At 41.0% G+C, this 23,409-nt stretch overlaps 2 protein-coding genes across 2 annotated transcripts; both read right to left on the reverse strand.

Moving 5' to 3' along the window:
- Positions 1–8,402: 8,402 nt before the first annotated feature.
- LOC113477168 (myelin P2 protein) lies at positions 8,403–12,484 on the reverse strand. The gene is made up of 4 exons (XM_026843328.1): positions 12,303–12,484; positions 10,629–10,801; positions 10,264–10,365; positions 8,403–8,658 (listed from the first exon to the last, which is right to left on the reverse strand). Exons 1-4 carry the CDS (start codon positions 12,373–12,375, stop codon positions 8,608–8,610), a joined length of 399 nt encoding a protein of 132 aa, XP_026699129.1. The 5' UTR covers positions 12,376–12,484; the 3' UTR covers positions 8,403–8,607.
- A 6,930-nt stretch (positions 12,485–19,414) lies between these two features.
- On the reverse strand, positions 19,415–22,812 carry LOC113476979 (fatty acid-binding protein, adipocyte). Its single transcript, XM_026843017.1, has 4 exons — positions 22,662–22,812; positions 21,260–21,432; positions 20,936–21,037; positions 19,415–19,643 (listed from the first exon to the last, which is right to left on the reverse strand). Exons 1-4 carry the CDS (start codon positions 22,732–22,734, stop codon positions 19,593–19,595), a joined length of 399 nt encoding a protein of 132 aa, XP_026698818.1. The 5' UTR covers positions 22,735–22,812; the 3' UTR covers positions 19,415–19,592.
- Between the last annotated feature and the right edge of the window lie 597 nt (positions 22,813–23,409).

A 23,409-nucleotide genomic window follows, 5' to 3' on the forward strand; every position in this document is an offset into this window, starting at 1 on the left:
GAGCTACCAAACCTCCAGCTCAGTATGCTGTTACATCAAGTATCAGACAATAGCATATATTCCTTAACAGTCAGTGAAGAAAAGCAGATTCTTCTAAGCTGTTATTCATCTCCTAAAGAAGACTTTTAAAATAGGTCAGTTAAATTGTTTCCCAGAGGTGCTTATCATTCTCCAAGGACTGTTTAGGGATGTATGTCAAATGGAGATGTCTACAGTGGGGGAGGTGAAGATGTCTACCCTATGTTGAGAAGAAGACCAGAGGCCAGGATTCAAGAGAATAGTGCTAAATTCAACAGTTTACTTAGATGCAGATAAAATAACATACATGTTACAACTCATTGTTAAACCAGGGCCTGACAGGATTGGAATCAGAGGGAAAAGCATGGCCGAGTCACAGAAGGCAGAGCAGGGACATCTTTTTGGGGTTGCTGAATTCAGTAGCCTCACAGAGGCTCACAGAGGTGATGCCCAGTCATCAGCGAGGCCAAGTTTGTCTTCCCAAAGGGTGCGTGTGCCTGCACACACGTACAGATGTGCTATGCATCCACCTATATGCATGGCCAGCCACACAGACCAGCACAGGCTGACACACTCGGCATTCATGCAAGCCTGGACAGGCTCTGTTATGTTTCCTTCCCTGCTGATTGGGTTGAAGGTGCATTATTGGGAAATGAAGTTAAACCAGTCATTTAAATACTTATGGAAAATGAGGAGTGAGGAGAAGAGGCAGAGAACAGATAGGGTGGACTGTCTGTCTGGTAAAAACAGATAGGGAGACAGTGTGCTGTGAGCAGTGTGAGTTGCCAAGAGGAACAAGCTTGAGCTATAGGCAGAAAGGAGAAAAGACGTGATTTAATCCCCTTGTGTTATAAGACTACTCATCTAAATGTTGTATAGGGTGTTTTTGGTTGGTGGTTTTGGGGTTTTGATAAAATATTCAAAGACAACGTTTCCACCAGAGCAGGGTGCTGGGGGAACCCTGCTGAATCCCTCCCTCCCCAGCCTTTCTAGGCGAGGCAGCAGAAACTGCACTTGCAGCCTAAGTGTAGGCACATCCCAGACCTCTGCCCATAAGAGGTGAAATACTGTGGGTGCACTGGTTAGGATCTCAGAAACAAATAAGCTGTGACCACTACCTGGAGCAGTGCACAGCATGGTCAGGGGGTATCAAGCAGCAGAGCCCAGCTCCAGCACTGCCCACTTCTGACTGGGCTAATTGCCACTTTCCGTGCTGGGTATTTTTCAGGAAGGATTTATTCCCCCAGTTCCTGGGGATAGTCCCCCATCAGTCTTTCTAGGTGAGCTCTGCTGCCAGAAGGCACCCAGTAGATACCCAGCAGTGTTTGATAACAGCAGAGGTGACTATAAATTTGTCTGAGCAGCAAGAAATAATCTTGGCCATCTTCCTTATCACTTTAAGTACTTTTAAAGGTATTCATTCTGATAGCACAGCCTTACATCAAAAACATAAATCATACTGACACCCCTGTGCTGATCACCAAGAGCTGTCAGGGGGGTTTCCACACTGGTTTCAGATGGACGAGCTGTTGATGCAGAATTTGAGCATATCTTTAGTCCAATATATGTCTTCAAGCTATGACCACCAATCCTCAAATGGCTCACATGTATCATATAGGCAATTTCTGCTTTGGTAGTCCAGAGCTGGTGCTATTAAATAGATTTCAGGGAAGAACTCTGACTTGAGTACAGTTAAAATTAAGTAAAAAAGCACATTTTTCAACTGTTTTCACAGGCCCCTGTGAATAATCTGAAACTTGCGTGAAAGAGCAATACAACAATTCTGCTCTGATCCTATAAAAGCTTTGGGAAGATGTTACTTAATCACCACCTGGTCACTCCCTCCATAACAGTAACAGAGTGACAAGCATAGCTTTCTGAGAAGATATAGTGTCTCCCACTTCACAAGCACTTCAGCATTTCTAAAATAAAGACAGATTTAAGACTTTTTTTTTTTTTTTTTTTTTTTTTTTTTTTACTTATTTCAGATTTTCTCTCTCTCTGTCATCTTTTCTTTTTTTCTCACAAACTGTTTAACATCCTTGAGCAAAGGAGTATCTTGCACCAATATTTTAGGTGCAAACAACTTCAATCTCCTATTTCATATGGCAGATCGGTTAGAAAATGTAAGTAGTAGAAGGAAACCAGGAGTATTATTTGTGCTCTGAGTTATCTACTCTTTTGCTATAGTTCTTGTTCAAATCGCCTATTTATGTACTGAACTGTTGACCTATGAGAACATGTACTTGGGAAGCTGAGAAGAGATGCACTGAATGGTGACTCATAGCAGGTACTGCAGAGGTGAGGTTAATCTCAGCTACATCTACTCCTGGGCAGTGTCAGTGGTGGAGAACAGTAATCACAAGAGCTTGGTCCTGTGTCACTGCCTGTGACTAAAAATGTGTGTAATAATGGTTAATTCTCTGTGTGTGCATGTCTCTGTGTGTGTAAATCTACACATACTGCACATCTTACCTATCCAAGCAATTTGGTGTGTCACCCACAGTCTTCTGTGCCCTTGACCTTGACTCTTCCCTGAATCCCTTCCCTCTAGTAATTTCATGTTTCCATTTAGGGCATATCTTTTAGGTCTCATTGCTTTTCTCTGAACTCTCTCCATTGATCCACTCATTTTGCACAGCATTACTCAGAACTAGGCACAATAGCATGCGTCCTGGATGCTTTACTAGCGACAAGCAGAGCATGCGCGTGACGCAGCTCACTGGCTACCCTCCTGACTCTGCATCCTAGTATGAGGTTTGCCTTTTTTCAGTAATGCCACATTTGCTGCTCATATTCTGTTTGTGATCCACTATGAACTCCCAGTGTTTGCACCACTTGCTTGTTCTCCAGCTGGTATTTATGCTCTCGCTGATACTGCCTAGTGCATTTTCCCCCCTTAAATGTCCCCCTGGCTGTTTCAAACTATTTCCTGAGTTTGTTGAGATCATTTGATTTGAATCCTGCCCTCTGGTATGCTTGCATTTCCTCTCACCTCTGTGGTCTATAAATAACATCATGGTTATTACTGAGGAGATTGAATAGGACTGGACCAGCACAAATCCACTCAATACATCCCTCCACTTTGACAGTGAACTATTGACAGTTCAAGTATGGTTTTTGCATCAGTTTATACCCCTTCTCTGTAGCAGAAGCTTACTTAATCTAGCCTAAATTTATAGCATGTTTACGAACACATTTTAGGGCTTACTGTGAGACCCTTACAGAAGTTCGCAGAGGTGACTACTACAGCTCTCCTTCCATCCACAAGACTTGTCACCCTGTGTAGGAGAAAATGAGATTGGTTTGAAATAACTTATTCAGATAGACCCCCATTCTTTAAAAAAACGTGAGGGAATATAATCTTAAAATTATTCCACTTCCTTGACACAAGTTTTCCAAAGTCATTAGTTTAGACTATAACAATTGTCTCTTTCACAGCATGCTCTCTGCCCAGCTGGAGACAGAACCAGGATAAACTGAGATGATGCTTCTTGATTACACCAAAATCCCCCGAAAGAGGAAGCACCAAGGGGAGCCTTAATGTTGATTCCTGTACTCCTGGCCAGAGGGCTAAGATCTTATCTGGAAAGCACAGACTTTTATGCACCTAACCCTTCATAATCTGACTGCTCTACCTCTTGTTAACTTAAATGAAAACATTTATGCTGAGTAATTAGGGGCCTTGAATGTTATGTCTTACGTGGCAAATTGCTTTGTAGTCTTATTTTTCCACTGTTCATAAAGAGAGGTTTATGAAGGAATTAATTTTCCTTTTAAATGAATTTGCCTATGCAGATTTGTGAGAGTCGGTAGGCTGTAAAACTCTGAACACTACATGGTACGAAGATACAAGAAGGTGGCACAACACCGAACCAAGCTGTGACACTCTGCTAGGAGATTCTCTATATAATGAGAGTGAGGGCTCCACCTTCACAGATTTTTTCATATCAAATATGCATAGCTTCCAAGTAAAATATGCATATGTAGTTTAGATTTCAGCTCTGGAAATTCATGCTAGGATCTGAGAGATAAATGAGATTATTGTTGGCATGTATAAGTATTGTACAGTAGCTAGATACCTTAAATATCTCTCCAGTAATTATGTCTACAGATCATGCAAAGAAATTCTAAATTATGTCAAACTTGATACAGGCTGTGCTTTAGATGGCACATCCAACAGCTCCACTACAGATGTCTTCTCCTGCAGCTTTGACCATGACACTATGTTTATAAACTTGAAGGACAAGATCAGTTCTCACAGTGTTTTTGACCCTGTTGCTGACAGAGGTGCCTCTTCTAAGGAAGTCTTATCCACAAGGGAGTGTGCCAGGGAGCCTGTTCACATTTGAAGTAAACAGAAATCCCTTTCCCCCTTCCTTACGCTTCTTATAAATAGTATGATAAATACTGGTCATCACATTATATCAAATAATAAGAAAAATACTTTAAATCTTTCAGTTAATACTCCACTGAGGACCTGAAAATGGTCCAGCTGTAATCCATTCACCCCACCCTTCCTAACCCCTGAATCATCTCATTTCTCCTGACTTTAGTTTTTAAAAATGTCATAACATTTGAGGAAAATATATTTAAATGCCGATTTGCTACTTGAAAGATAAAAAGAGCAGTCTCCTTTGAAAATACTGCATGAACGATGTCTAACCCAGCTTTGTTTCTCTGTAGTGTCTCAGGAATCACATTATTTCCAATGTTGTTGTGCCCTTTAGTCCAAATAACATCATTTTCTTGTGTTTCCCATCTGCAGCACAATGGCCAATAGCCAATCACAACGTTTTGCATTGAAATGGCAAGGATATGCTCTAATTGCCTTCCTAACAAAGACCTTGATTACATCTGAATTCCAGGATTTCTGAAGGCTATTTTTTCATGGCATCATCTTATTTGTTTCTGACTGATTACCTCTTCAGCACTAACCTTTCACTCCTTTGTATCCCAGACATCAACAGAACATCTTTAATCCAAAATGAAAATTAGGGAAGATAACAACATCTTAAGACACAGTTGAGTAATTTCTATATAGCAGAGTGTTTATCAGCATAACAAGATGTTTTTCTGAAAACCTGTGATAAGTGGTGAGGACTTCTGATGAAGCACAATTGTTTTAATAACACAGCCTAATCCCTCTCCCCAAATCTTTGCCATTTCTACAAATGCTTAGCCGTATGTTTGCTGTCGAGTGAAACTGTCCCAACAGGTGACATTTTTTTTGTGTGAAACAGCATCAAAGGCCATGTGCTGGGCCCCAGGATGGGTATGGATTCACTTTGCAGGAATACAGTTGCCCTTCAAATGAATTTACCTAAAAGGTAAGCCAAGGGAAGTTCAAAGTTACTACCTAAGATGTCACCAGGGACAAAGATTGCCTTGGAGGACAGTCAGTGGTTTTGCCTCTCCTCTCTTCTCCACTCTACATGGAAAAGACCAAGGTGTGGAGTACAGCATCCCGGGTTTAGCTATACATCACCAGGAGATGCTTTCTATCACAGATTGCCAAATTCTGCCCAGTCCAAGGCAACAGCTAAGGTACCTGGAGTCCACATGCAGGTTTGGTTTTATTTCAGTGCTCCCTGTGGGAGCATGGGGGCTGAGGTGGCCTCTTCTCATGCCAGCTTGCTTCTCCTGCCCCAGGAAACACATAGTCAGGGCAGAGGCAGGCAGTGCTGGCAGGTCCATAGCAGCCGGAGGATGAATAACCCATGCAGGCATTTCCCAGTGCCTCGGGAGACACAGGCAAAGCAAAGTGTGACAGTATTCGCAGAAATAGTGACTGATTGGATAAGAGTGTGAGTGTGGCCCTCTAAAATCAGCGAGGCTTTCATCACCTGGGGTGGGCCCTAGATCAATCTGATTTGCTTTAAATAATACTGGTTATATGCCAGCATCAGACTACTGATATTTCTAGATTAAGCGCATACACAAGCCAGGGAAATGGCAAATGCGCTTGTTTGTCAACGTAAAAGCACAGTTCAAGACACAGGCATCGTCACTCCAGACATTCGTTCTGTAACTATCTGGCCCATTTATAAAGTTTAGGAAGGAAGAAAATCTAATTTACAGTAAGACATAAAAAAGACTTTGAGACTACACAATTCATATTTCCCCCGAATTCTCCTGGAGACCCCAAGGATTGCTTTATGGACACCAGTATCCCAAAACACTCCATTTCTGTCCTGATTTGTACCACCTGCCTTACTGTTTTTACCTTCAACACTATCAGTTCTGTTGCACTTTTCCTGTTTTGGAAAATCTCCAGCTCTCATGACATTTTAAAGTGACCTTTGTATAGAGTGAAAGTGCCAAATACTAGGCTCCTAATAGTGTATCTCCAATTAGTTAGGAACTTAAAACCCCAAAGCTATCATTATTTTAATCCCAAATCTCTGGAAAAATAAGTGCAATTAGAAGTTCCATAAGGAGAATAGGAGGGAGATGGAGGGAGATGGCTTATGTCAAAGAAAAGTAGAAGACAGTAAATAAATAAATGAGGACTAGGTAAGCAGTCCTTTGTTTTTTCTTTTGTTACTGTTTCCAGATCTGGAAAAAACACAGTTTGTACCAAAGTGAATGTTTATTTCCTTTTCTCAAGGAAAGAAAAAGCTGAAGACTTATATTTTATTGGAAAGGAAAATTTTCCATTTAACCTCAGAGAATCATTTACAAGTTGCAGCAGGAAAAGCAAAGGAAATACAGATCTTGTTTGCAGCAGTAACTACTCCTTTGCCTGCAGCTCAGCGGCAGGAGACAAACTCTGCTTGAAAGGCTCTGGGCAACTTCCACCTTCCCAGAGCTGGGCCGAGGTGGGCAGCTCCGGCCGCCTCACTGGGACCATGTTGTACTGCAACAGGAGGGAATAAAGAAGCTACAGAGGAAAAATCCAGATTCATAAAGTAGGTTTCAGGCCACGGCAGATTCTGAGCTGTAAGAAATGTGTTTTCTGCTCTCTGTGAGAGTCTAGGAGAAAAAAATGGAAGCTCACATACAAGAGTTTACACTGTTCTTATAGAAGCCTGGTAGATAATCTTCACTTAAAATATGTGATTACAATTTGTTAGCAAAAGATGATATAAGGGGTATCACGCTGCCTCCATTCCTTGTTACAGTCACTGAGGACTTGGAGTCACAGAAACTCTGACACAGAGGTGAGTTTTAATGGTAAGCCTAAAGATGGAGAATTTGTCCCTACATCTAGGTTAATGACCAGGATAAACTCTTCCTTAAAACTACTGTCCATAAATCTCACAGCCTTCTCTCACAGCTCATATTTTCTAGAATTCATCCTGTTTGCCTTCCGGCAGCTGCCTCCAGTTAGCCTGCATCTACATAAAAGTGTATCCAAAGCTGGACTAGTCTCTAGCTTTTCCAGTGATAGGTAGAGAATAAAGGTGATCTTTAAATGTTTAATTCACAGATGATATCTGTCTCTTAACTGACTGCTTGGCCACACCCGTTTAGATTCTGATGTTCAGGATCTCTCTTAGCCTTAAGAATTTGTGTTCTTGACTATAAAACCAGGCAAAGGTTCACATCAGCACTGCTGCTCCTAACGAGCCAAAATAAACTCATGTGCCTCTCACAGTTGTTTTAACCCCACAGAGAAGTCAGGGAGAGCTCTGCATGGTGGCATGGAGGTAATAACAAGGAATGAATAGTCCATGTGGTTAGCATGACTGTTGTGGTGTTACTGAACACCAGCTAATGGAGGCAAAAGTTAATAAACCGTTAGAGTGCTTTTTGATTAAATAGATTTCCAGAAGTCTAGGTTTGGTTTATCTGGGTGTTTTTCTTAGTTAAAAGCAGAGTTAAATGCAATGAGAGGAAAGAACAGCTTAGCTACTCAGCTGAGCTTAGCAGCAAACTCTACCTAATGAAATCTCCTTTGCGTGCTTAACTTTAAGCACATAAATGCTGTCTTAAAAGAAGACTGGATTGCTGAGGACTTTCCAAAATGAAACCTTCTAGCCCTAAGATTTCTTGAGTTCATTCACACCTGCTCCACACTTTGTTTCACAGGTAAGAGCTCTATTGGCAGAGAAACCATAAACATTTTGGGATGATGTAGTGGAAATGATGTAGTGAAATCATACGGCTGAGACAATAAATCATACTGAATGTCAAAAATTCTGGTAGCAAAGATGATTTTCCCTATAGGAACTCTTCATCAATAAAATCTTTCATGGGAAAGGAATATTGAATCCATGAGATGATAATTTTTACACGTATCGTGGAAGCATGTTAACCCTCTCGCAGTGGCAGTCATCAGTCATCAGTCACCATTTTCCTTAGAACTAGTCTGACCACTTATATAGACAGGTACAACAGAAAAGAAAGAAAACTTCAGTCATTCATGTGGAGACACTCTATTTTATGTGTTGAGAAGCTTTTATTGGATCACCACAATACTTTGGATTAGTTACACTATGGGCCTGAAATATCAAATTACAGTGTAGTCATTTTCCCAATAAAAGGAAATAAGAAAATAAAGAAGCGTAGTGCATGAGGTTTTGGTCACTGAACTAAGCCGAGTTTTAAGAGCCAGTCCGAGTCTGGTGCAGCGAGGGAATTTCTTCACACTCTTTCATAAACTCTAGTGCAGACAACTCCTTTCATGGCACATTCCTAAGGCACAAAGGAAAAGATTAATATAAACCTTTTTTGCTAATAGCAGGTGTGTCTGCTGCAGTAATCTCTGAAGTCAGTAAAAGTCCAGATGTCATATTTTACTTCTTTACATATTTACATAATTTTTAGAGCAAACAGCAAAACTATTTTTATATTACAAATGGAGTGGTTTCTATTTTAACATCTTCAGACTTAATTAAGTGGCATATAATGACAAACAGATTGCAAAATTAGGCTCAGCTTCCAGAAATAAATTTACCTTCGTTGGTATTATTGCTGGCTTCACAGAAATATCAGCCCCATCTAGTTTATTATACCATGGTCCATGAACACTTTCAATTTTACAGTTATTTTGTGGAAGCAGAAGTAGCCTGGGTAGTTCAGAGGTCAGGCTTCTTGCCTAAAAAACTTTGCACTTATGAGTCACAAAATATTTCTCCTGACCCTCTTCCCCCAGTGGCCTTCAGTGTCTCCTGGTGACTCACAGCCATAGGATGTGTGTGACAGAGGTGATGGGAGAATAAAAAAGACCTTATTAGTCTGCAAAAGATGAGGTATCCTCCACAAACCTGTTTGAGGCAAGGGGCAGATGGCAGGATGCTGATGGAAGAGGGACCCCACCTCTCTGCTTTTCGAAGATGGTTTTAATAATTAGAAAAAATTTACACAGAATTGCAGCCATGAGGAGATGCAAAAGCAAATCAACCTTCCAAATGTACGAGAGCTTAAAAGAACATGCAGTCAGAACAAACCAGCACATAAAGGTGTAATGCTGCTGATTTAAAGCAAGTCACCAAATTAGTTTGACTCCACTCTTTAAAAACTTTAATCAACAAGACACTTTCTTTCATTCAAAAGTGAAATCTTAATTTTAATAATGACCCTTACAGCAAGGGTCCCTAAAATGTGTTATCACCTTGGCTTGGCCAACCCATTTCTTTCACATGGCTGCTAGGGAAAGGCAGGTTGCACAGGGGATGAGGGAAGGCCAGCATTCCCTTGTTCCCAGGAAAGGGGTGATTCCCTCACCATAGTGGGCATTTTGGAGCAGCCAGTCCCTGCTGCAGGTCACCACGCAGGCAGGAGTGGGCACAGAGGTGATGGCTTTCACACAGTAAACCTCAGTGTGTTCAGCATGCTCATGTGGAAAAAGCATACAGAAGCATGTGAATTGACGGGCTTTAGTGGAAAAAGATGTGTGAAAAGGTGTAAAATCAGTTTTCTAAGGTAGACAGGCTTTATTCCAAAGATAAGAAAAAGAAGTCATTCCAGGGACAGCAATATCCAACTTGCAAACTTTTATTTGTATTTCACAGGTTTCTGCTATTAGAAAACCTCATTTCATTTAAAAAAATAATAGTATTGAGAGCAGCAAGTACTGTCAATTTATGGCAGCTCTGCCAGTATAGCACTTTAAAGACAATTTGCTGTATGGAACAATATTTCCTTCCAGCCTCTTTCCTAAACTTGGTTCCCTTTTCTCCCACTTAATTTATCTCATAAGATAGAGAGAAAGCCAAAACTGACAGTCTATTTAGACAGAAGCAAACTGAAGGCTGCATCCTTCTGGCCTTTATCAGCATACAAGGAATGTGAACTTACCACCACCATCTTCCCATCAACCAGTCTTCTCCTTATTGTGGTCTCTTTGCCATTCCACTTCTGCACTTGAATCAATGACCCTTTCTCCAAGGTTACGACACTCTGCAAAGTCCAAGAGAAGAGTTTCAAACTGCAGTCCAAGATTTGCAGATAAGAGCAGCAATTCATTTTATATTCAGCAAGATCTGTGTTCTTGGCTAAGGACATGTTTAGTAACATTAGTTTCAGCACCATACTATGTCTTCTTTCAGTGCTTTCTTTGAATAGTTTGGAAAGCTCATAGTGCATTAAGGGGGTAAGAAAAACTCCTCCTGGTGCTCTTCTAGGAGATGTCCAGACCACTCAGAGATCATCAGCGCCCTTACCTTGACTTTCCGGTCATCTGCTGTTGTTTCATCAAACTGCTGGCCCAGCTTGAAAGAGATCATCGTATTTTTGAAGGTGCTTTCAGTTCTGATGGTTACTATGTCCCCTTTCATACTGATGATCACATCAGGCTTTGCCAGGCCACCTAGTTTCCGGGTAGCTAAGCCCACTCCTAGAAATCAAAAACAAAACTATGATTATATTCTATCAAGAAAGAAACTCGGTATCCTTTAATATATCTTCGGTGGAAGAACAAGGAACAGCTTCTTCTTGAATAATGCCTGATTCAGTTGAGACATTAAAATTCTTCAAAAGTAGAAGTATTACGTTCAGAGGCTGAGGCAGTCCAAGCTGATAGAGTGCACCTTCAGCAAGAAATAAAGATACAGATGAGTATACACTTGTGTACATTTAGCTAAGAAGAAACATGGTTACAAATCTACATGAAATTGTGTAGAGATAGAATGGGTAGAAAAATTCAGAGAAAAGGTCTATTTCTCATAAAAGCTTGCAAAAATCCTTTAAAAAAAAAAATCTTGACAAATCTGAGAATCTGCACTTTTGTTAACCAGCTGTTGGAAGAAACCAGATAATGAACTGCCAATATGATGGTACTTGTTTATTAAAACATACTGGAGATTCGGCAGTTCCTAAGTTGCTACTAACAACCCTTAAGGATCTCTACATCTGAACCTCAATGAAAAGTACAAGTGCAAAATAGAAAAAACATTGAAGTGTAAGACCAAAGGGCTGCAAAGAGCTTCAGGGAAAATGCCATGTCAAAAACCTTTTATATTGCCTAGTGCTTTTCAGTCCAGTCTGCCAGTTGGGAGGCGTGAGGCAAGTTAGAACGAAGGCCACTGAGTTTGTATTGCTGTTTTATAAAAGCAGAAGAGGGACAGCTGGAGTTACTGCCTTTGCTAATGCTATGCTATGCTCAGATGAAAAGATCCATATAAAAGGGTATCTCTAAAGTATAACTCTCTTTGCAGTAATCATTGTACACTAAATTCTGTTCAAATCTTCAGAAAAATATCTGTAGCTGGACTTTCATACCACATTTACTCTGGTTAATTAATTAACTGCAATTCTTTTGTTATTCAGTTTAACATTTCAAATAAAGGGAAACAGTGCCTCAGTGAATCATTTATAGAGCAAAAGCAATGCTGTAGCTGATTGTCTGTGCACTTGCTATATAGGAATGAAGCCAGCATTAAAATGAAAAACAATGCTTAATTTATTACATTCCTGTCATTCTTCAGTAACAGATAGATTCATTCATAGTATTTAGACCTCTGAAACCAACGTGTCATGAGACATCAGCTCCATTATATATTGTAAATTATCAGAAGTCACGAGTTTAATGGTGCAGTCAAGAGAAACATTAAAAAAATGCTGCATGCCCATAGATTCTGCTCAGTACAGAAAAGCAAATTAGAACAGGTCAGTTCAGTTAGACAGAAGTAAATTTATTATAGTCATTCAGCACCTATCTTTCTGTTTTACTATTTTAGATGCTAAAGGAAAGAAATTAAATTATGCTAGAAAAGTAAAGTACTTTTGTGGCCAGGAAGAAAGAACCATCCATGAGCAAAGTATAAGATGAAGAAGAGACATTCCCAAAGAAAACTTAAAAAACCCCCCCAAAAACCAAATGAACGAACATTTCTCACCCAATTCTTTCATATAGTCATCAAAATTTTCACTGGAGACAAGTTTCCAGGTTCCCACAAATCGGTTACACATTGTGTAGGCTTTGCGAGGCAGTGGTCCTGCAGAGAGAGGCGGTGGCCACAGCAGCTGTTGGTGGGAGTCAGAGAGATTGTGTGCCTGACGCAGACCTTGCTGCCCTCCTTTTAAAGATGCCCTGTCCCTGTAGCAGTCAGGACAGGCCAATAGGAGAGGCAGTACCAGGGCAAGACAATGTGCATCTTGTCCAAGGCAGCCGTGTTAGTACCAAGGCTCCGGGTGACGCCTGCCTCGGCTTCCTCCACTGAATAGATCGGGACACTGAGGGGTGTGGGGTACAGGGACTTGAGGTAACCACTGCATCTGCTGAGCAGTCAGGGGACACTGCAGTGGAGTCTCAGCCACACAGAGCCACCAAGCACATGAGCAGTTCATCCATATGCAACCCAGCTCTGAATGTCCTCCCAATGCCATTCTCCTGCTATCACCATGTAGAATAGAATAGAAATAGAAATAGAAATAATAGAAAAAATAGAAAAAATAGAAAAAATAGAAAGAAATAGAAATAGAAATAGAAATAGAAATAGAAATAGAAATAGAAATAGAAATAGAAATAGAAATAGAAATAGAAATAGAAATAGAAATAGAAATAGAAATAGAAATAGAAATAGAAATAGAAATAGAAATAGAAATAGAAATAAATAGAATATTTCAGGTGGAAGTGACCTACAACAATCATCTAGTCTAACTGCCTGACCACTTCAGGACTGACCAAGATAAAGCATATTGTTACGGATACTGTCCAAATGCCTCTTAAACACTGACAGGCTTGGGGCATTGACCACCTCTCTAGGAAGCCTGTTCCAGTGTTTGACCACACTCTCAATAAAGAAATGCTTCCTAAAGTCAAGTTTAAAACTCCCCTGGTGCAACTTGGAACCATTCCCATGTGTCCTATGACTTGATACCTGGGAGAAGAGATCAGCACCTCCCTCTACACTGCCCCTCCTCAGGAAGCTGTAGAGAGCAATACCATCATTGTGACCTGTCTGCTAGCCAGGTACAGTAAAGCCTTGCAGATTTTGAGGAGGAGATGTCAAGAAGCTGCTGTACATAGTGGGGCTTTAGTTTTTCTGCTTTCACGATCCATCCTGGAAAGGGTCTGTGTGTTTTATGATTTAAAGGCAGAACTGAATTATACTGTTCTGTTTTCTCCCTTTGCATCAGTGCAATGATCCTATGTTGTGTGTTCTTCCCTGCTCATATCCAAGGCAGCACCACAGAGAGAAGAAGCAGCCAAACTTCACTGCCTCCCTTCTTCCACAACAGGGCATGTTCAGAAGATCAGTGCATCAGTGGAGATGTGCTTGGCAGGTGGATGGCATGAACAGAGGCTGAGTCATTAAAGGGCTTATTCTCAGTTCAAAGTCATTCTGTGAGAGGTGAGAAGTTTTACTGGGTTGGGAGGAGGTCATATGCTGCTCTTTTTTTGGTCTTTCTGCATCTGGGTAGTTGGCCTGTCATAGAATTCAGGGCAGATTTAAAGCATCAGAGTCATATAAGGTGTTGCATTCAAATGTGTCCTACTATTGTCAGATTTCTTCAAGTTTCCCTGTTCCCATGAAGAGACTTCACATACTCCCTTGGTCTATGTCTCCCTTGTACTGGGGAGCCCAGAAATGGACCCAGCACTCCATGTGTGGCCTCACCAGTGCTGAGTACAGGGGAAAGATCACCCTCAACTTGCATACTCCTCCTAATGCAGCTCAGGACAACACTTGCCTTCTTTGTCTCAAGGACATGTTGCTGACTCATATTCATCTTGGTGTCCACCAAGACCTCCCAGGGACTCTCAGAATCACAGAATCATCTAGGTTGGAAAAGACCTTGGAGATCATCCAGTCCAACCCTTAACCTAGCACTGACAGTTCCCAACTACACCAGATCCCTCAGTGCTATGTCGACCCGACTCTTAAACACCTCTAGGCATGGGGACTCCACCACCTCCCTGGGCAGCCCATTCCAACGCCTGACAACCCGTTCTGTAAAGAAATGCTTCCTAATATCCAGTCTAAACTTTCCCTGGCGCAACTTGAGGCCATTACCTTTTGTCCTTTCACTTATTACTTGGTTAAAGAGACTCATCCCCAGCTCTCTGCACCCTCCTTTCAGGGAGCTGTAGAGGGCGATGAGGTCTCCCCTCAGCCTCCTCTTCTCCAGACTAAACACCCCCAGTTCCCTCAGCCGCTCCCCGCACGACCTGTGCTCCAGACCCTGCACCAGCTCCGTTGCCCTTCTCTGGACACGCTCGAGTCATTCAATGTCCTTTTTGTAGTGAGGGGCCCAAAACTGAACACAGGAATCGAGGGGCGGCCTCACCAGTGCTGAGTACAGGGGTCAGATCCCTTCCCTGTCCCTGCTGGCCACACTATTGCTGACACAAGCCAGGATGCCATTGGCCTTCTTGGCCACCTGGGCACACTGCTGGCTCCTGTTCAGCCAGCTGTCAATCAACACCCCCAGGCCCCTCTCTGACTGGCAGCTCTCCAGCCACTCCTCCCCAAGCCTGTAGCGCTGCTGGGGGTTGTTGTGGCCCAAGGGCAGCCCCTGACATTTGGCTTTACTGAAACTCCTCCAGTTGGCCTCATCCCATCGCTCCAGCCTGTCCAGGTCTCTCTGCAGAGCCTCCCTACCCTCTAGCAGATCAATGCTCCCACCCAACTCCTATAAAGTTGAGTCTGAAAGTTTGAAAAGTTTTGAGTTGCAACATTCAAAAACTTCTAAAAAGATGTACATTTAGAACTGCTGTCTTGTGGTTAGTAAAAGCCAGACACAAAGAACAAATCCATAAACCATATGTATTTCTGACAGGCAGGAATTTAAAGCATTGTAATTCAAGATACCTCAAACTAACTGAAACTATTTAGTGTGAGACCACATCAACTATAATTCTGTCCTTACCCTTCCTAAACCATCTTCCTGGAGATCGCTTGCTACATGAAAGGATTATGTGGCTTCTTTCTTACTTGTGTGAACAACAGTTGACTGTCTTTTTTGCATGATTATGCTTTCTGAGTTGTGACCACTTATAGGGACTTTTCAGATATACATTGTAAGGATGAATACTGGGATTATAGGTTGTAGGACCAAATTTCTAGTGTTTAGAGTTGGAAGAGTGAGATGGAGCTGATGCTGGGCCAAGGAGAGTGAGGTTTGGTTCTTGTCTAGAAAACTGTCATGTGCAAGAAGGGGAACATGCTTAAACAGGAAACTAATACAGCCTGAGCAGTGAAAATACTATAGTCTTTGGATTATACTGTGGTTGTGGGGAAATAACAAGGTTTTAAGTCACAATTTTTTGCTGTATTTGCAAAATGTTTTTATCCCATCAGTTATAACATCAGCAAGGGTAAGATGAGCCGAACTTCCCGTTACTACTCAGGTCTAATTACAGTGCGATGTAGGGAGGGAAAGTCTAGAGTGATTGAAAATGAAAACAAAGTAAAGAAAAACTCCTTCTCCTTCATAGTAGGAAGCAGATTCTGTTCCTGTAATGCGTAAATAAATGTCAGGTTTTGGAAGTTCTGTCCCCACAAAGTTCTTCTAAGGCAGAGATGCATTATATCACATTTTGTGTAAAGAATAGCTAGCTCTTTTATCTAATATTTGGAAAGCTCCTCCTAAATGAAACCATTATTTCTCAAGGAATAATATAAAAATATTCTACCATTGCTCCTCAGGCATTCTTTGTTCTTTCATTTAATTGTCTTATCCACATAAAGGCACTTTAACAAGACAAGGATGGTGACTCTGGGAAATAAAAGATGATTGGGACTTTGTAAAATCAGGCCCAAAGAAACTCAAAACCAGCAAATTAATCAGAATAGAACAGCTACACTGCAGTACCAGTAACCTTAAGAACAAAAGTGACAGAGAATTATTTATACAGACAAAACCCCAGTCTTAAGCAGTCTCAAACAATGTTGACATTGCTACCATCTATCTCTTTGTCACTAAGAAAAATCAGCACTTTTATTTAAAGCACTTATGGTCTAGAAAGAAGAAGAGCAGGGAATTATATCTCAGTAAAAATAATATCTATGGAAACCAAATTTTTCTTCAAGCTTAAAGGAAAAAAAGTGTCAAGGATTGTGAGTATGTGTGGTAAGAGGGAGCTTTTTTCTGCTTGCTATTGGAATAAAACAGGATTTGAAATCAATACACTTGGAGACTGTGAAGCAGCACTAGAGATGAAGGTAAAAATTGATTAAGATGATGAAGTAAAATATAAAGAGACTATTTAAAGAAATACGGAAAGTAAATGTATATCAATTTCTTTAAAGGAAATATGATCTGAGCAAACTCAGTGCCAAAAAAAGTCTAAATTAAATTCCATGAGGATTAATGAAGAAAACAGGAATAAAAGAAGAGAACAGAGGCCAAATGCCTGCCTTGCTGTGAGGACACCAAGGATGTTTTAACACTGACTCTATGGAGCTGAGGGATTGACTCTGAACACGAGGCCAGCAGCCTGCCTCTTCCCAGTAACTACACTGGATGCTGCGAACAGCCTTTTGTCTCCTTTTCTGAGGCATCCCATGAGACCAGACCAAGACTGCTGGGGCTGAGGGAAGGGGTGGCAGCCTGGGGCAGACTGCAGAGCCGGGTGCACGCTGGGCTTGAATGGCCAGGACACAACAGTGCTCTGAGTTCCTTCCAGTGGAAACAGTGTTAAAAGAAAACCAAAAATAACAGAAAGGTCAAAGCTCAGAATAAGCTTTGCTTCATCTTTCCCCTGAGCTGCTAAAAGTTTGTGGGTGTGAGTCCCCCTTTCCTCTTAACATCCAAGCAGCCTGTAAAGGAGTAGTGAGTGAATATGCTGACAGGCAAAGATCGCCTTCTCTCAGCATTCACGGGTACCTGCTGTGATAAGCACGTCACCGACAGGGTTTGTAGGGGGTTGCTCGGATCCTTCTTTTTCAAAGAGGAATGCTATGGGATGGTTTCTGATTTTTGGAGAATACTTCAGTATTATAGAAAAAAGAGGGGGACCTGTGCTTCTCTGCAGACAAGGAGGATACACTAACCTGACTTTACCCCTCAGAAGTGTGCTGTCACCTCCATCCAGGTCTGAGAGCACACACCTTTGTTTGCTAGAGAGGAATTACCTCAATTTATTCAAGAAGTCACAAGGTTGCTGCCTTTTTTAGAGAAAAAAATTTGGCCTTCTTCAGACAATAAATTACAAACATGTTCATATTCTAAGAAAATCATCACTAATAATTCATAATATATAATTCCCTGTTAAACTTTATAGACAGAATGTCACTTTATTGACATTTCCAAAACCTGAAGTTTGAAGTGGCTTGATTAATTTACAAAGTCTGAGTTCATTCACTAGGTGTTAAAATAAATGGTGATGCTTTCAGAAGAGATTACCTGCCTCTGAAAAAACAGGCTGTGAAGGTTACAATTGTAAATGCAGGCTTTTTAAAGAATGTAAGATTTATGGAAAAAGAAGGCCGCTATATGAATATTAGAATATTGGAAATTTGACCTCTGAAATCCAGGATTCCCACATCTGTTGACAATGGGGTATATTTAACTATGGGCTGATCTTTAAATAAGCTATATATAGCTTATTTAAACCAATGTTGCTGCTTCTTATGATCATTTCTCATATGTAGGCATTCTGCCACTAAACTGTAGGTTTATCCTGGCTTTTGTAAATAATTTTGGTTCTTGTTAAGCACTACGTAGATCTAGTGTTGTACATATGGAGTGCTCTGAAGCATACTTCCTTCCACTATGCAACTGCTGTCTTTAAACTGATGAGATTTCACAAGCAGTGAAGCCAAGATAAAAACAGGGGACCTGGCTGTCCATGCCTTTTTTAACATTTTCTGCGGAATTTACTGATAGTCGTTTGGAACTACTCCTAAATTACTCCTTAGTTTATCCAGAGTGTAGAAGTTCTCCTTTTCCTTTTCCCTTCTCCAGTTGTATTAATAGTGCAGAGACTTGGGAACAGTCTGAGTCATGCGGAGGAAAGTTCAAGTGTATAAGGTCTCTGCTGCTGGCAGTAGACTGAGCACTGTTGCCTCTGACAGCTGACCTCAGGAATGTCAGGAATATGTGGAATTTGGTTCACAAGTATTAATTGCAAAGATTGAGATATGATTATTTTCCCATTTTGTGGTTACTGCACACATTTTCAGACTCTTCTTGTCCAGGTTTTTCCTAGACTTCTCATTATTTTTGTCCTCATTTTGAGTCCTCTCAGACATAGAAATCAGGGCTTCTGTGGATTGGAAGTTTTGAAATAGGAGGCCAGGCCTAAGGGCAGTAGAAGGTAGTTCAAGAATAAGAAAAGTTGAAAAACATGGTGTCCAAAGGGGTTTGCCTCTAGAGAGGCTCATGTTCCCAAGACTGATCTAACCTAATGAGCTATTAGAAAATGCATATAGGTAATAAAGTGGGTTGTACTGCTAGCAAACTTTTACAGGCCTTTAGTAAGCCTGAGAGTACTTTTTAAGCTATGATTATTAATTCAAGGCTTTTTGTTTAATCTAGGACAAAAGGAAGTGTTAAAGAAAGGAACATTAACGAAACAATCACAGCTGACAGCTACAGGCACCTATAATCTCACACCCCAGGTGGAAGAGGACAAGATGAAACTGCTTCAGATGTTCCCTGTGTTTAAAATAGTTGGAATTTAAGTGCCTGGTTCCCTGCTCACGTTGGAAGACAGTGCTGGGCATCCACAGTAATTGCCCTCCTCCCTGTCCCAGGAACAACACCCTTCGCTTGAAGCCAAGAGCACCTGTTAGGCTCCTTGCTGTGCCCAGATTCCTTGCAGTGAGTAGCCCACACGCAGCACTCACTGGAGGAGGCCTTTGTGTTCAGGTCTACATCTATCACTGGCACACAACAAGTGCCACTCCCCGGATCATCTCCGATCCTCTTTCCGCAGTGAGATTAGTCACAGTTACCAAGAGTGGTACCAGCTCTCACATGATACTTTCCTGCACAACACCCCTTCCCATATTACATCCCCCCAGTCCCCTTTCTGACAAACTCCACCACAAGCACAAGGTTGTAGAAAGCTGAACATTTTATTGAATAGTCACAACACATTAGACTAGTTGCATGTAACTGTTTGGGATATATGTGTTAAAAGTACAGTTCTCTTTAAAATGGATTTTTGGAGTTTTTCTCCTTCAGTTAAGTTGATTTTCTCCAGCTTTAAACATTAGTCCTGTGTGAAGATGGCTTCATGCTTTTTCATAAACTCTTTTGCAGGTAACATTATTCATGGTGCATTCCTGGAAAGAAAGACAAGTTTAATCAGCTTTTAACTCTCACTAAATGTTTGTTGGGCAGAGAATTACTTATCCATTGGGAGGCAGTGTAAGAAAAAATTTGCATTTCTCCTCCTCTAAAATGAACTACCAAAATGGTGAAACTCAAGCTTGAGAGCTTCAAAAAGAAGTCGTCTGAAATACAAGCACAGGACTGAAAGAACATCAAAGCAACCCCAGCAACCCCAGAGGATTTCTGATCTCCTCTTAAAAGCCTCTAAAGAAGTCTCCTAGGACCTCTATAGAGGGTGACTGGACTCTGGACCTGGCCATTAGTCTTTTTTCCTTTCACTTTTTGCAGCTGTGGCTTGTCTTCTTCACATACATGTACATAACACGTACCCACACATACACACAGGGTCATACACAGCTTTCAGATTTGCAGCTGCTGGTGTCAGCCTCTGCGTGTTAGGCTCTGTTCTCATCTATATTTCTGTTAGATCAAACTCTGTGTTGTTCAATCTTTCTTAATTAAGTTTTTATTAAAAACGACTTCTATTTGTTCTCCTCTGGTCTCTATCCAAAGAAATTTAAATATTCAATTTATAGACACATTAATTTTCTCTAGGGGAGGGCAGAACTCTTCAGGAATTTCATGTATGTGTATCATTTTGTAGTATGTAGGAACCTTGGCTGCGTTTTATGAACGCAGTTCAGTTCCCTCCCACTTTCTTCAGTGTGTCTTTCCTAAAACTGAAGAGCACTGATGAGAAGCCCCAAACTGGAGGTGGGCTTCACTGGCATCAACTCAAGCACAGTACTCTTTGACCAGATAACACCAACAAACAGAGCTTGAATAGAGATTTCTTTTTCTTGGTTATAACATCATATTATTGACACAGTTGGGGGGGGCTTCCCACAGACGGCTGTTGACTCTCTACTTGAGATGAGCAGCAGTATTTTACATCAGCACAGAGTGGACATAATTAACATGGACTTTGCTAATGCTTCCTCTATACTGCCAAGGACTTTAGGATTCAGATATATAAAATTTTCCCTCACCAGGCTGTTGGGTTTTTCTTCCTACTCTTTCCTAACCATATCTTGTTATGAATGGAGAACAGGCACATCCATACCATTCCATACGTTTATCAGCATTTCAGTTTTAATATATACTCCAGACTTATTCAGAGAGACTGTTCGCCAAGTGCACAGAGCCCTTTCAGATGTTTTCCCTCCCTGTGTTTGAATCCAGTATAATACACCATGAATTCTGCACGGTGAATTCAGTGACTGAGTAACAAAAATGAACTCACCACCACCAGGTTCCCATCCACCACTTTTCTCTTTATGATAGTCTCTTTTCCGTCCCACTTCTGCACCTGGCTCAGTATGCCGTTGTCTAGGGTTATGACATTCTGCCAAAGAAAAAAACCAAAGTGAGGCTGTTTCATCAGGATTCTCTGGCCTGAAGAGAAGACTGTCTCCATGTCCAAACAGCACTGAATCACAAAGCATCCATAGCGCTCTTACTTTTGAAGGCAGCATTTCTACACTGGATGTTAAAATCACAACTCCGTCCTCCTGCTCCCACATCCCTTTTGAGAGAGATATTTTGAAAGTGCTGGTTTTGTACTCACCTTTGTTTTTCTGTCATCTGCTGTGGTCTCGTCAAACTCTTCACCCAGCTTGAAAGAGATCTCTGTATTTTTGAAGGTACTTTCTGTTTTGATGGTTATAACATCACCATTGATGCTGATAGTTAAGTTGGGCTTGGCCACACCAGCCATTTTCCTGGTAGCAAAGCCGACACCTGTAAATAAGTCAGGGCACTATGAAATTTTTATCTTTACTCAATGTTTTTCTCTTATTTGTTGGAAAAAAAACCCACTCAATGCTGATTTCCCTATTACTTTCCAAATATTTTATTAATTCTGTGTTGCAGAAGTTCCTTTGTAACTTCTCACTAGCTTGGTATGGTTATAGACCAAGCCGGGTGGGACGACATAAGGAAGTTATCTGCTCTGTCATTGTCAGAATTTTGAAGGCTGAGACAAGATTTTAGTGCCAGATATTTGTTCAAAATAACTACAGTGGTTTGTACACCAACTTGTATGCTAACTGTATTTAACAGTAAATAAGCAGAAATATATTACAGTTTCTAAGCCACAAAACCAACCAACCAAACAAGAAGAAAAAAAAAAAAAAAAAAAAAAAACTTTTTATATTTACCAGTGGCTAGGCTGAATAAAAGGAAATGATTAAGAAGTAGCTGGCAATGGTTATGTCCTGAGTAAAATCTGGGGTAAAGATTAAGAGTGCAAGAGTCTCACTGCAAGCTGTCTGAATGCTGCATGTCTCAGTGAGTATTTTACCCCTAATCTGCAAACAACCCCCCAGCTTTTTAGCACATACTGATCCAATCAGTGCAAGTTACACCATACTTCCCCTACACTAAAAGAATGTGGAACCCTTTTAAAGCCCAATTTTAATTCTAAGCAAGAAGTCTACGCTTTCATAGAAGAGTGTTATCCTTCAAATCTTTTGCAAGCATCTACATGAATCCATGCAATTTTCTTTGTTAATATTCACTGGAGGCAGCTACAGAGTTTCATTCACTATAATAGCAATGACAATTAATAAGTATCCTAGTCCGGTAGCAATATAAAGTTGCTTTTAGACATAGAGAAACTTGCTGCATTCTAGCTTTACACTGCTTTGTATGTCCAAGGATGAAAGCTAACCCACACAAAATATTGCAGTGGCATGTTTTACTTCCATTTGTAACACTACCAAGTAGACATGCATAGACTTGGCTTACCTGAAACTATTTCTTCCAATCACCTTTTTTTTATATTATAGGAATTTGACACCACTAATTCAAACAGCCAAGTTCTCCAGTTTAAGACTATCTGATCAAAATAGTAGGACTAATCCCCCCTTGGTAAACAGCATAGCCAGAAAATGAAAGGAAGGAATAAAGTTCAAAATCAGCATTCCTTCCCTGTCCCAGATACAACAACTCCAAATAACAATTCTCACCCAGTTCTTTCATATAGTCCTCAAAGTTTTCACTGGAAAGAAGCTTCCAGGTGCCCACAAACTGGTCACACATTTTGTCAGGCTGGAGAGAAGCCTTCCACAGGACCAAGCAGAAATGCAGGACTGAAGGATAGTATGAGCTCCAGGAGATCAGGAGTTATCTTTAAAAAGGAGCCTTGGCCACATGATGTTTTAGGATGACCAATGAAGAGGGAGTCCCAGTGCCCAGTGTTTTCCTTCCTCCCCTACCCCTCCTTTGCCAGTAGGTCATAGTGTTATTATTCATATGCCCTTACTAGCACAAAGATCAGTGTCTTGGTTTTATTTAATTATTTTTGTCATTCAAGAACACTCTGCCTTAAAGGCAAATAATTAAATCATATTGGTTTTCAGAAGAAAAAGGTAGGCTCAAGCCACAGAGGGTTATGTCCTCTCCCATACCCTTTTCTTTCATTTCAGTCCACCATATCAAATGGACGCAGATAAATTCCTAGACTGTAAGATCTGAAAGGCTGGTTGGGATGATTTAGTTTCCTTTCTGCACCACTGCTGTCAGACATTTTCTTCAGAGAGGCACAGAATTACAGGAAGGAGTAGATTTGGGGCAGAGAGTGCTGGTGACTGTAATAGAAGGGTAAAGCAATAAAATTTCTTCTTTGATTGGGATCTCCTTATCATTGCACCACCTGAATCAATTGATCAATAGGTCTGCATTCTGCTTTTATGTGATGGAGAGGAGATAGAGGGC

The sequence above is a fragment of the Athene cunicularia genome (assembly GCF_003259725.1).
Source record: "Athene cunicularia isolate RWA chromosome 2 unlocalized genomic scaffold, athCun1 chr2_part1, whole genome shotgun sequence".
In the NCBI taxonomy this organism is placed as follows: Eukaryota; Metazoa; Chordata; class Aves; order Strigiformes; family Strigidae; genus Athene; species Athene cunicularia.

Coding starts and splice junctions, on each gene's coding strand:
- LOC113477168 (XM_026843328.1), bottom strand. CDS start 12,375: ATGTGTAACCGATTTGTGGGAACCTGGAAACTTGTCTCCAGTGAAAAT. Junction 10,802..12,302: donor TGACTATATGAAAGAATTGG/GTGAGAAATGTT, acceptor TTTGATTTCTAG/GAGTGGGCTTAGCTACCCGG. Junction 10,366..10,628: donor CAGATGACCGGAAAGTCAAG/GTAAGGGCGCTG, acceptor TGGACTTTGCAG/AGTGTCGTAACCTTGGAGAA.
- LOC113476979 (XM_026843017.1), bottom strand. CDS start 22,734: ATGTGTGACCAGTTTGTGGGCACCTGGAAGCTTCTTTCCAGTGAAAAC. Junction 21,433..22,661: donor GGACTATATGAAAGAACTGG/GTGAGAATTGTT, acceptor ACTTATTTACAG/GTGTCGGCTTTGCTACCAGG. Junction 21,038..21,259: donor CAGATGACAGAAAAACAAAG/GTGAGTACAAAA, acceptor TTTCTTTGGCAG/AATGTCATAACCCTAGACAA.